The sequence below is a fragment of the Carcharodon carcharias genome, chromosome 5 (assembly GCF_017639515.1).
Source record: "Carcharodon carcharias isolate sCarCar2 chromosome 5, sCarCar2.pri, whole genome shotgun sequence".
NCBI classification, from domain to species: domain Eukaryota; kingdom Metazoa; phylum Chordata; class Chondrichthyes; order Lamniformes; family Lamnidae; genus Carcharodon; species Carcharodon carcharias.
In genome coordinates this window covers 97,189,169-97,203,394 of record NC_054471.1, presented here as the reverse complement: position 1 = coordinate 97,203,394, position 14,226 = coordinate 97,189,169, and the positions used below count along the sequence as shown (strand labels likewise).

Here is a 14,226-nt window from a genome sequence, read left to right as displayed (position 1 = left end):
ATTTGTTCAGTAGTAATTATGACTTAATATGACATTAAAGATCTAGTTACAACTTATTAACAAGATGTAACTTTTAGAAGGGTTTATAACAGTGATATTACAGCTTAAAGGGGGAAATTTTTATCAGTCCAGTGATTTCTAATTGATTTCCATCTGTGGTGGATTCAACAACACACCCTGCGGAGTTGGGCAGATTCACTGACAGCAACTTTTGGAGTTTCGCTTTTAACTGTGTGCATATGCATACTCCAGAAATTGCTTTCAGTTTCAGAGGTGTAATAACAGCGTACACAGACAGTTTTACCATCATTACTACTACAAATCTATGCCATAATATTTCAAGAAAAATAAGGAAGTAAAAGTTGTACACACTTACTAAATAGCCTAGAAAAGAAACATTTGTGAGATGATATTAAAAAAGAACACTATTTGTGATCTAATATAGCATATCGGTGCTTAGACATTACATCAGAACATGCTTGCAAGTTTAGCTCAGGAATCCAGACAACCCCAACAAGATGGAAGTAAATGTAAGTATAAAGATCCAGCATCACAAACAGATATTACAAATGTAAAAAGAATAAGTGGTAAAGGACAGACAGGCAGAAGAAGATAACACATTGCTACAAAGGCTGACATTCCCGCAACTAGATTAGTTCCTATTCCTAAAATCCTTCTTCTGGATACCCTGTTTCATGAACTTTGATTGCAGAGCTTGGCTCTTTTAAATTTTCTTTATGCATTGCCTTAAAATGGTTAGGTGTGGCAGTCGTTTTTCAAACCAGTATATTACTATTTTTATCATCAGGTAATTGGCAAAAGTAGCAATGGTGACATGAGGAAAAACCTTTTCATGCAGCGAGTGTTTAGGATCTGGAATGCACTGGCTGAGTGTGATGGAGGCAGGTTCAATTGAGACATTCCAAAGGGAATTGTATTATTATCTGAAAAGGAAGAATGTGGAGGGTTAAGGGGAGAAGGGGGGAGTGGCATTAGGTGAAATGCTCCTTCGGAGAGCCAGCACAGATACAATGGGCCAAATGGCTCCTTTCTGTGCTATAACCGTTCTGTGATTCTGGTTCTGTGATCACAGTCCATTTTACTTTCAACTTCATCAATCCCAGCTGCCTTATTTCTCTTTGTCATTGTTTACCCTTCACTATTGTTGGAGAACATATATTTGCTTCTTGGTTTTTACAAAACCAAGACAGAACACTTGAAGGTAAAATTATAGTAGGATACAGTGTACCAATGTGGATAAAAAAACTAACCTAAGGAAACAGTATGTGCTTCTGCACATAACTTTTCTGAAGCTTTTAACTCAGGATTAAACATCTTGAACAAATCATACAGGAAACAGATGTTTCACAATTTAAATAGCTTACCATACCAGCTGCACAGGAAGGAATTCTGGCAAAGACGTTTATAATAAAGATAGTGGACTATCTAAAAGAAGGATAACCTTAGACAATGGAACAGGATCTAATTAGATGACGCCCCTTTCATCGTGCCTGTTCCATGACTCAAGGATCATAAGATGCCCAACAAAATTAAAATCAATGATTTAAAGCTCACAAACTGAAATTTGATGACTTGAGTGAATTGTAAAAATTGTAAAAACGTGACAATATACAGGTAAGTAAATGATTATAAAGCAGGGAAATAGCTATCTGTCACTTTGGGAATACAGGAGACAACGTCCAAATTACGCAAAGTATCCCCAGCATGTACATCTAGCCAACTACTTATTTGCTGCTTTTTTTTTTAAACATTAGTTCTGATCGACTCTTCTGAGCTGCCTGCTCAGTTGGGCACAACATTAATAAAGTCATATATCAATCTGATATCTTATGATTTAATTGCAACCTAAACCCAACAACCATTTGCCTTTAGACATAGGGTAGAATTTTCCCCCACCGGAAGGTTGTGGGGGGGCGGGGGGGGGGGCGGGTGCTGGTGACCCCAATCATGTCAGCGCCGCATTTTACGCGGGCAGGCCAATTAAGCCCCGCCCAGTGTGGCGCATGCCCGGAAGTGCTGTGCGCTCCATGTGCGGGCAGTGAGAGGGAGGAGGGGGATTCCCTGAGTCGGGGCATGCATGCGAAAGAGTGTAGAAATCTGAGCTGCCTCATTAGTTTAAGTACCAAAACTTTTAATAAAGAGAAATTTTTTTTTTAAAGACATGTCCCCTCATGTGACTGTGTCACATGAGCTGGGACATGTCAATGAACTATAAATGAAAAAAATTATGTACTTTATAAACCCTTCATGAAATCTCACCCTGCCCGTGGATGTGGTTCCATGAAAAATGCAAAGGCCGCCTGGGCTCTTAGCCTCCCTGCAACCTTAAGGTTGGACGGGCAGCTTTCTCAATAGGTTTAATTTGTTCATTATTGGCCTTAACAGGCCTTTGACAGTTGGCTGTGCGCCCACCAAACTGAAAATCTAAATGACGTGCAGTGACATTGGGACGCATGTCCAACGTCACATTTACACTTCGGTGAGCGGGCCCTACCCCCGCTCGCCGAGCCAAAGATTCAGCCCATGGTGTACTTTCTGAATCCAGACTTGCATGGAACAGACACAGCACATGTTTATATCTGTTTCCCACAGCTTGTTTTCCCTCAAACAAGTTGCTATAGCTGATCAGGAGTCCATCCCACCTGCCATAAGCCTGTTGGGAGGATTTGCAAGTTGATAACCAACCTGTTTTGCCACATTATGAATGCACCATGGCCATCAAATCCTGGAGTGGGATTTAAAAGTGGAGCTTCTGGCTCAGAGATAGGGATACTACTCACTGCGCCACAAGACCTCCTTTCATTTACCGTTGACCTTGTCTTAATCTTTACTGGTGATACATTGAAGTGGAATAGACGTTGGAATTATATTGGAGTTCCAATGTATTGTGTAATGAATGTTGTAATACTGACTTCCTATAATGCCAGATATTATTAGCCTGGAAATTACCATGAATTATATAAATATTGAGGTAGATTTTGACTTTAAATAAAATGATAGTGAGTAGACGGCTCATTTTACATCCATCCATATTTTTACTTCTATTCACTTCAGTGGAAGTAAAAATGGTTATATGCAAAATCTACTCCAATGTGCCCCTTACAATGAGACAATGATCCATTTGAAATGAAAAGATTAACCCCTATTACTTTGGTTAATTTGATATATGCACGTTTATCAGTAAATAATACAATATTTTTTGTAACATCCAGGTTTTACCAACTAGAATAAATAATGTTTGGAATTGAATATACCTTCCAAGTCATCTTGGCTTATTACGATTTGTCTGCTTTCATCAAAATAAATAGCTGAGGAAAGAAATAACAATAAAATATGTTAATCAGTATCGAAAAAAAACCTCAAGAGTCACCCAGTCAGGTGCTTTTGCTGATGGAATGCATTCTGTACCATGGACCATGAAACGGGGCATTTCAACTCAAGCTGAGCTAACATTCCCCAATCACAGTCCGGCATCACATCAGCACCGCATCCTGACAAGATGAATTGACGGGGACAACCCAGACTGAAGCAATAGTATCACTCCAAAGGATATGGGCACAACCATCTAACCATTTCAACTGGGGACATGCGATATGAGAACACAAGTGAAATGGCAATCAAAATGTAATCAAAGTACATCTCAGAACCACCAAATTTAAACAGAGCCATTATAAGAACATTTGAAATAAAACGGAAGTGCAATAATACAAGCAGTAATTAAACAGCTTCTTAAAAAATACAGTTTTCAAATTTTTAATGTAATGAAACTGCGCGTGTTCCCCACATATCATGCCACTCTATTGGGCGACATAGGGCTGTACTTCCCTCTGTTACACTGTCCATAAATAAAGGAAGTATAGCAGCGAGGGCCTAATGTCCCATCCCCACCTCTCAGAACATCCCAGGAAATTTTCCTTCCTCCCCCATCACTTGCTCTCCTTGATCATCTTCAAGTAGGGGGCTCAGCTGCTTGACTGCCTCACCATATTTGAATGACAGAGGAAGCTGGACCAAAAGAAAACTAGCCAAATCTCCTCTGACCTCTGCCAGCACTGAAATAGGGGTGAAGGTGCATAATGGGGTCAAGGCAGGAAGAATGTCGATAGCCCTGTTCGAGGATCTAGCAGTAGATACCTTGCCCCCACCCCTCCCTCTCTTCTGGTGTGGAAGGAGGATGAAAAATCTTCAGTTCAATTTAAAGAAAAACACTTTAGTCCCCTTGAATGCAGACAACTCCTCTTTCTAGGAACACAGCAGATGTCCCATTGAAGCACCATTCATGGCATCTTGTGCTCTTGCTGGTGGTGAGCTTGGAGGTGGGAAGCACATATACTGAGGTGGGATGGTGGCATACTCAAATCCTGCTGTCTTCCTGTCTCGACCTGAATTAAGTTCTGGGTGGAAAGGCCCATGGTCAACCACCGATGGAGGCCCTTAAGTAGCCAATTAAGGACCACTTAAGTGTCTCATCCCTTCACTGCTTGGATTAATCCAGCTGCAGGTGCCCTGTCACCATGTGCCAAGCAGGACAGCTGCTACCCTGCGGGCAGCTTGTCACCACCAGGGGTCATTAGGGAGATGGGGGGGGCGCTGGACAACCAGAAGGGGGTGGGCCACTGAGAGCCACTCATCCCCCTGCCGTTGCTTCCAACACCCTGCACCCCCCATGCCCCCACCCTATCAGCCCCTCGCCCAACATCACTTACATTTGTCCTGGGTTTTGCTCCTGAAGAGTTTATTTAGAATCTACAATACAGGGACTTCATGCCCCTCAGCATATTTGAACAGGGCAGATCTCTGACAGGAACTTCTCAATTTCCACACTTAATCATGTACCTAAAGTTGCTGTGGCATTTGCACATGAATACAAGCGGGACCTATTAGCCTCACCATTATTTTGGCTGCGATATTTGGGCAATTATGCAATATTGGGACTGAGATGTTTCCAAATATTCAACTGTGGATCATTGGCCCACAAAATTGCAGTGACTGCCTCAAGGTTGATTGGATATTGTTACACATTAATTATACAAACGTCATCTTATTTTTTTCTGGCCAAAACCACCAACAACCTATATTCACTATCATATCGTCTGACTCCACCCCATGATGCTCACTTGCCACTGCTACTGAATCTATCTTCAAACCTTTCAGCGCTCCAGACTCAATCGGGTAGATTTTGAGGCCTCTAACCTGGCGGACACTGTGTAGCACCACCCAGAGGGTAGTAGGGAATGACTTCCAGCCCCATTCATACCCATTGCAATCTTGCCTGGGCCAACCAATGGGTGACAGGCTACCCTCAGCTATTCTTTTTCCACCTGCAGTCTGTTGATCAAGTGCTGATGAAGCCCAGTCCTTAAAATGGACTGGGTTTCTTGGCAGGGTTAACGGGGAGGGCTGTGAATCACAATCTACCTGCTGGCCGCTAAAAAGGGGAAAGCTATTACTATGCTGTCCATGCTGGCCACCTACCATCCTTCACAAACTGCATCTTATCTAAAACTTCACCACTCACACCATGTCCTGCACCAAGTCCCAATCCTTCATCAGCAATATCCTTGAAAGCAATTATTGGCTCCCCTAGTCTTCAATATAATTAATTTCAAAATCCTTGTTCCTACCCACCAGTCTTTCCATGGCTTCTCATCTCCCTGTTTCACTGTTTCTTGGTAATTCTCTTCCAGTGATTTGAAACCATAAATAAGGAATGTCACAGGCTAATAGAGAGTCCAATATCTGTTGGGAAATGGAGCTATCTTACTCGTTTCTTAGAATGTATATAGTGTTTGGTAGTCAGGTGTGCCACTTGCTTCAGTCTGATGTTCCTGTTTCTCTTCTGACTCAGTCTCCCTTTAAACTCCTCCATCGCCCCCCACCTCCCCCATCGCCCCCCCCTCCCCTCCCCACCCCCCACCATGCCCCATACTCTGAACCCTTAGCTGCTTCAGCCAGACATTTTGAAATGCCCTCTATAAACCCACCCACCTCCACTTTGTTACCTCCCTCCTTTCTTCAAAAGCTTTCTTAAAACCTAACTCTTTGGCTTTGCCTTCAGTTACCAACCCTGGCCTTCAAGGTAGGTGAAATATCAGGCAACATAATGGCTAGTGTGATCTCCTCGGCCAAGGGGGTAGACAAAAAATGTAGCAGATTTTTTTCCTTAATTGCCCTTTGGGTTTTTCTCTTTTTTTGCCTCTCTCAGGAGATTGCATGGGGGGGGGGGGGTGGCGGCGGCGGGTGTGGGTGTGTGCAGCAGGATGGGGTGGGCGATTGAATCATGATGCTGTAAGCATCTAGACTGTGTGAAGCAAGCTTGGTATGCCAGCTTCTCTTCTCCTGTCCATTATTTTGTTGAATGGTTGTAACCCTTCTCCAATCACTGCTTAATGTCCTGTTAATTTTTTTCCACCTCTAGGAAGCACTTTGAGACATTTTCTCATATTAAAGATTCTACAGAAGTGTCAGCTGTCATTATTATGGAGGCTGAAGCAATGTAATTACCAATGAAGTTATGAATTTTGAAAATAAATACTGTCACATTTTCACCATTAGAGTGTAGCCATTACTTGATGTACAACATTCTTGGCTTATGGCTCCATGCGGATTGCTGAATGAGCAATTTCAACCCCTGTATAATGGGGGCACCGAAACAGCATTCTAGGTGTCTGCAGCATGGTCAATAAAGGTGTTCTACTGCCTTGTGGCACTACTTATTGCAGACCTGACTACCAAACACTGTATACATTTTAAGAAATGAGTAAGATAGCTCCATTTCCCAACAGATAATGGACTCTTTCTGTTCGCCTGTAACATTCCCTGCTTATGACTGTAAATCACTGGAAGTGAGTTACCAAGAAACAGTGAAAATGGCAATTAACGTCTTGATTTTTTTGGGGGAATCAATCACGTTCCACTCGTCAGTGCAAGAGTCCCTAGCAACATGTTTCATTGCTCTCCATTCTATTCATGCATTCTGACAGTGACACAGTAGGTCAGAAACTATCACAAATACTTCTGCCTGCTGCAATCATCAGCGTAGCAAACTGGAATCTTACTGCCAACAAACAAAGTTTTACAAATGTATCTTCTTTGAGCTAGTACCCATTGCTGTATCCCCATTTTCTACACTTTAAACACGAACATAGCTTGGAATGACTTGAGTGATAAGTTATCTTAGATGTGTATGACCATGACTTTTTTTTTAATGATTCCTCCCCTTTTCCTCCCACATGTGAAACTTACATGGGGAGAGATATTATGCCATGCTTGACAGCTGCCCTCTGCATGCCTCACCCATACATGCCAACTCAGAAAACCACCAGGAGTTGACCAAACCTTCAAAAAAGCTGATAATTCAATGAACAGCCCTGAACGTATGTTGCACTGAAAGTACGGTAGGGCATGGGATTATCCTCATTTAAACTGCAGGTATATCCAACGTTTCATTGCGTGTTTCAGGAAAGCTTTTAGCAAAATTTTGTGGGCACCACCCCTCATTTCTGACAGAGTCACTTTTAACTGTGATGCAATACCTGAAATTTGAAATTCAGGCTCCTCTTTGCAAACAAAAATGAAAAGCTATTCTCAGGCAGGAATATTTAAGTGTGTAATTATCTGATACATTCTGTGAATGCAAGATACTCACATTGCAGCCGAGCAAAATCAGCAGGGTCAAGGGCTGTCACTGCATCTGTGACTCTGGAAGGTCTGCTGATACCACTCTTGTTTACCGCTCGCACATGGAAAATATAGGAACGTCCTTCAAATAGGCCAGTCACAGGATATTTGCAAATTTTAATTGGGGCATCATTGCACTGGATCCAATTGTCAGTTCCAGCTTCACACCTTCCAAAAGAATGGTAATGCTCATACAATTCTGTGAGAAGCATGGACATCTGCACAAAACTCCTGAGGCAAAATCCTGAATGCAAAGACATATTTTATTCTTGAACTGACATAACATGCTTGCTTTTTCCCAAAATACCAAATGAACCCATATTTTCTTGCACCATCTTAAGGTAAAAGCTAATTAAGTGCACAAAAACTGCAGAACTGTTGAAGCCCATTGGCTGGTGACCAGCAAAGTTGCACTAACTTGTCAACAATACCTCATTGTCCATCCCTTACTCCTGCTCGCCTGTCCTGCTATAGCATACATTCAAATCCTTAAAGTCAAGGGGGTGTGGTGGTCCTGAACTCAGGAGAAACAATGCTCAATACTAAGGAGAAGGAACTGTTCAGTACCCAATCTGGGCCACACGGAATTGGAAGGAGCCAAGTTGCAATCTCTGTAGGGGAGGAATTGGATGGAGGAATCACTTTTGGTCTCCTAACAGCATTCCAAACTTGGGCACAATTGGTAGTTTCAGAGTAGGCCACACTCTCATCAAAAGAGTTATGGGATCCAGGGGGAACCTATAGAGACTTGAGGATATTGAGGGCACATACAGAATCAATCATAGAATTGTATCCTATAATTTTATATCGTCTCTCCACAGTCTTCCTAACAAAATGAATAACCTGCATTAAGTTCCATCTTCCACTTGTCTGCCTATTCCACCAATCTGCCTATGTTCCTGTGAAGTTCTACACTATCCTCTTCATAGTTCACAATACTTCCAAGTTTTGCATCATCCACAAATTTTGCCCTGTATACCAAGGTCTAGGTCATTAATACATAGCAGACAACAGGGGTTCTAACACCAATCCCTGAGGAACTCCATTATAAATCTTCCTCCAGTTTGAAAAATAACCATTAACCACTATTTTCTGTTTCCTGTCACCCAATCAATTTTGTATCCATATTGCTACTGCATCTTTTACTCCATGAGTTCTAACTTTGCTCACAAGTCTGTTGTGCGGTACTTTATCATGTGCCTTTTGGAAGTCCATGTACATCAACCCTTATCAACCCTCTCTGTTACCTCATCAAAAAACTCAAGTGAGTTAGTTAAACATGTTAAACAAATCCTTGCTGCTTTTCTTAATAATCCTTATTAATTATGGAAAGCCAGCATGGATTTGTTGAAGGGAAAATTGTGTTCAACTAACTTGCTTGAAATTTTTGATGAGGTTGAAAAAAACTTTCATAGCCTTCATAGGTCAACAAAACAATCAAAGCAAATTACCAGGGCATAGATATGTCCTTTAGATAACAGGGAACCATTAATATCACAGATATTTAAATATTTTATTATTATTCACTGGCTGCATAAATCCATAAGGAACTTCACCAACTGCAGAAATGGAGATTAACACAGTATAAGCTGCACAGGGTAATTACCAGACTGCTTGAGTAGGGTTATATTTAATACATGGACTTTACTCCAGTTCCCTGCTGTGGCACACACGTATATATTAGTGTTATCGATTGTGCCTTCAATATGTGAAGAAAACGAAAGGTTGAGAGCTGACCTGCATTCAGATCTCCACCACTGTGACTTTTATCCTGCCCACCAACTTACTGAGATGAATCTATTCATTGCCATCTTCATAAAAGCCCTTATTTCCACCATCTCTCTGATGAAAGGCTGAGGACAAATGAGTTTGATTCTTTATCTCAGGTAAGGAAGTATCCCAAATGGAAAAAGTGATCATGAGAAGAATCTCCCTCTGTATTAATGAATGCTAACTAAATCACAGTATACTTGACAACTTTGACATGACAACATTAACCAGACCTGGTTATATAACTGACATTTACAATGGCAATCATACCGGTCAACAAAATATCCAATCACAGGACTTTCTTTGGTTACATTTGGAGGTTTCCAGGTGAGGATGACATAATCCTTGTTAGCATCATAAAATGTGACATCCATTGGGGCTCCTGGAGCTCCTACAACTGGAGTGTCTGCATCTGGAAGAAGAAAGAGGATTCAGGATAAGGAAGGAAAACGATTCCGCCAACTTGCACAATGATCTTTTGTGTGACAAGTGAAACCAATAACCAATTCTACTTACGTCAAAAATGGGAAGCCTTCTTTGGGCTAGCAAAGAGGTTTGGAAAATATGCCCTTCAGAGAACAGGCAATTCACATTGTAATGCTGTCTGCAGAGGAAGGGTGCTCTTCAGGGACTGTGTTTGGGATCTATTGTTGGAGTGGAGCAGAGACACAGTCACATGCCTGATCTGTGCTGGGCTGCTCTAGGACCAATGAAAATGTGCTGCATTCCGCAGGACTGATAACATCCATAAACTTGATATGCAGAACGATTTTCTAAAACAATAATTTAAAACAGAAAGAAATCCTTCCATTTTAAACACCAAAAGTTAGTTTGTTAACTTGAGGAGTAGAATTTCCACAAGGGTTCTCCTGATTGGTTGTCATAAATTTGGAAACCTGTAGAAACCTTGGAACATATGCCATTTTCCAGGGATTCTGCAGATCTAACACAAAAGAACATAAGAAATAGAAGCAGGAGTAGGCCATTTAGCCCCTCGAGCTTGGTCCACCATTTGTGGCTGATCTGATTGTGCCCTTAACTCTACTTTCTTGGACAATGATACCAAAGTTACAGCAAACAATTTGGAGAACACATGTAGAAATTAACAGTGTCAATCTAAAGGAACTAATTTTGACAAAGAGCCAAACTAGAACAGAAAGTGCCCTTTCGGTTCACTCAGTTCAATCCATAAATGATCTTTAAAATCCGGTACTTCTTGAAATTCGTCATGAATTAAGCCAATCTGTTGTCATTTCCAGGAATTTCCTGGTTTCCCTATGAAGGAGAGAACATCTATTTGCCATGACAAGGCAAATGACGGCCAGATGATGGAACCATGGGCAATGTCCACCCAGAATGAGAGTTCCCATTCTTCAGGTCAAATTGGGATCCACTGTTAGTTGATGGTTGACAAATACATTTTATGCCAAATAATAATTTATATTAAGTTCTATAGTTAAATCTTAGAATTAAAACCTGCAAATGTAGTTGATGACAATATTTGTAAGGCTCTAAATGTCATACAAAATAGGCTTGAATAATTCTAATCTCTCATGTTTATTCATTTCTGTACCAGTAAATATATAACACAGTTTGTGTTATACATCATGGAACATTTTTGAGTCTTGATATGTTGAGCTATCTATATCTCATATAAAACCAAGAGAGAAGGTCACGGTGGAAATTATGAAATGTCCCTTTACTTAATCTTAAACACAAGGCTATTGTACTCTGAGGTGGAAGATGGAGAAAGGGTCCCCTGGAGAGGAGTAACCTGACTGTAATGTACCTGACTTCTGTGGCAAAACATCCTTTGTGACCTCAGGTATTGCCAGTGAGCATATATAACATTTAATATTTAAGAAAACTTCAAACTTTTGTCTGCATGTTGAATTAATTCTTGACATATAGACACAGGACTGCAGGCTTTGTCTATAAAATTGTGAAATTTGCATTCCTTGGACTGGCAGCTCAGTGGAAGTCAGTACACCAAGCGAGTGGACAGGTAATGATTTCTATAAGGAGCAGAGATGTGGGTCCCACCAGTGGGTCTTGGGTTAGGTGTGGGGCCTGGACTTCCAAAGTCAAGCAGAATGTTTTGTTTTTAAAAATATGCATATCATCCTTCTTGCTCAAAGGGCTGAAAGGAACATGCCTGGATTTCAGCTGGATGGAGTACCCTGTGTAAACCCCTCACCCCTACCAATGAACTAAAGCCAAAATTTCCTTGGCTGTGGGGCAAGCAGGTGCCAGAGTTGTGCCCCCTAAACAGCTCTTGTGCCCATCTGCACTACGCAAATTAGGTGTTCTCTCACCAATACCACAAACTCTGGCAAGTACAATTCCTAACTCAACCACGATTTACAGCCTGTGGTCTCAAACTATTCAACAAGCTCATTGAGGGGAATGTGGACATTAAAGCTTGGAGGAAAGAACTGAATAATACCTGCAAGCTTAATGATAATGTCATAACTAAATATATCAATGCAGTTTGTATACAATCCGTAAATAGAGTGAGCATGTTAGTGGCCTTAATTCCATTGGTAGAGTAGATAATTCACTCATCCAATTCAACACAGGCATATTGAAAAATCAAGAAACTTTGAACTGTGTTGGGCAATGCCTCCTGCTGGGGGTGATGAGGGCGGAGAGCAGTCGCATATCATCATCAAGCTGGGCATCTGCTTTCCATCTTGATGAATGTTAATACATTATCAGGGACTACAAAGTGAGGAGAAAGGAAAATAAGATAAAGTTGTAAGGAGCCAATAAAACACTGTACAGATAAGGTTGAGCAAAAGACTAAATTCTGTACCTCTGACAAATACATATGCGCTGTGCTGTGAAATGCCACCCCTTGTTATCAAGCGTAATGTATACAGGCCTTCATCATCTTTATTCAGGTGAGGTAGGGTCAGGGTAGCAGTGCAGTCATTGTAGTACATTGCAGCCCACTTGGACTTCTTTACCTCAACATCTGGAGAAACAAAAAGTTCCATGGATCAGGAGTGTTACAGACTTTGGCGACTAAAAGCAACACATTCTAGATAATGAAGTTACAGCACTTAAGATGCCATTGATACAGTTCAAAACAAAAACACTGTACTTTGCTTGGTTAGCTGGTTCATTTCATCTGATGATACAATGCCCCTCACCAATCACAAAGTAAGTTTTCCCCTTTGTATGTTAAGTGTTCAAGATGCTAACCATTCTCCCCTGAGCCCCATTTATCCTGAAGGTACTCCACACTTTTAAAAGGGATCTATTCCAGAATGCATGCCTTGTGTGGGGTTGATTTTCAAGTTGTGATTTGGACTTAAAGTTGGGGTTGGAGATTGGTTACCTCTTATAGAAACAGTCTGATCTCCATTCCCATTGAGGTGACAATCAGGAACTTCCATAACTGATTTATGGCCGATCAGCAAACACCAGTTTTACAGCTAGACAGCAAGTTGAAAATCCATCCCCAGTGTTCCTGACAATCCTGAGTTGAGTCCACAGGGCAAAGGGCAGATGTCAATAGGCTGAGCACATGCATTCCTGAAATCTATTTTCATAATGGATGGTACTGGAAGAAAATATTTCAGTGAATCATCATCATCACTGCTGCTTATAAATCTTCTGACAGAATAAAAGTTTCAAACATGGATTTCTTTTCATCTCAGCTGGGCTGTTAAGTGCTGCAGCCCATGGGAAAATCATCATAGAGTCTTTCCTCAGAGAAGGGAAGGATGAAAAATCTGATTATAAAGAAAATGGACAAAGCATTGCAATCACCCCTCATAGAGAGCTGGTTTTGGCAATATTAACTATGGATAGGTTTGATTTGGGAATCAGTGCTTCCAAGTGTCCACAATGTAAAGGTTTAGGAGCTAAGTAAGATCCCCAAGGTTAGCCATTTGCAGCTAAATCAAAAGCAAGTTCTTTAATGCAAACAGAAAATACTGGAAAATCTCAGCAGGTCTGGCAACATCTGTGGAGAGAGAAACAGAGTAAACGGTTCACACCCATATGACTCTTCTTCAGGGCTCTGAAGAAGAGCTCTGTTCCTCTCTCCACAGATGCTGTCAGGCCTGAGTTTTTCCAGCATTTTCTGTTTTTATTTGAGTTTTCCAGCATCCACAGTATTTTGTTTTTATTTTAACACGTTCTGTAACCCTGGTTTGTGGTTTTCCTGCAAGCAGAAAGCAAAGAATGAAGGCATATGTGATCAATCAGTATCATTTTTCAAACATGCCCAGAAGAAACATTATGTTAAACAATACATGTCATTTATGCTGAAAGCCACAGTTGTATAATGAGCTCCAAGTGAGCAACCAAAAGGACACAGCAATTCAGCGTCTAACCAGCAGATGTCAGTCAATATCATGGGCAGCATCCAGACAGAGAAAGTACACCCACTATTTCTGTTCTATTGGAGCAGTGTGTATGAAGGTCTCTGACATGAGAATTTATTCCTGACCGGGTTGATGTGTAAACCAGTGTTTCTATCCCATGCATCCACCTGGAAAGAATGGACTGTCTGTAAGATAGTGACCACATGTAAGAAGTCTGGAAATAGAATATTTACGCAGCTTTCTTTTTAAATTGGGCACTGTCCTCATGAATAAGTTTATGGGAAAAGTTGGACACTTGTTTACAAAACATAATAGAACCAATTGTAAATCAAAAAAGTTGCTCATCATTACATTACTTGCAAGGGACAAAAAGAAACTGTACAGACTTTTTGCTTTTCTGCCTTTCCCCCTCAGAGTA

At 41.1% G+C, this 14,226-nt stretch overlaps 1 protein-coding gene across 4 annotated transcripts in view; it reads right to left on the bottom strand.

The window, feature by feature from the left end:
* myom2b (myomesin 2b) overlaps positions 1–14,226 on the bottom strand; it is a 181,008-nt gene that overhangs the window by 114,462 nt on the left and 52,320 nt on the right. For all 4 annotated transcript variants that reach the window (XM_041187577.1, XM_041187581.1, XM_041187578.1 and 1 more), the window contains exons 10-13: positions 12,287–12,448; positions 9,742–9,883; positions 7,670–7,869; positions 3,276–3,329 (exon numbers count right to left, since the gene is read on the bottom strand). In XM_041187577.1, coding sequence (XP_041043511.1) covers positions 3,276–3,329; positions 7,670–7,869; positions 9,742–9,883; positions 12,287–12,448 — 558 coding nt within the window. The remainder of the gene's footprint in view (positions 1–3,275; positions 3,330–7,669; positions 7,870–9,741; positions 9,884–12,286; positions 12,449–14,226) is intronic.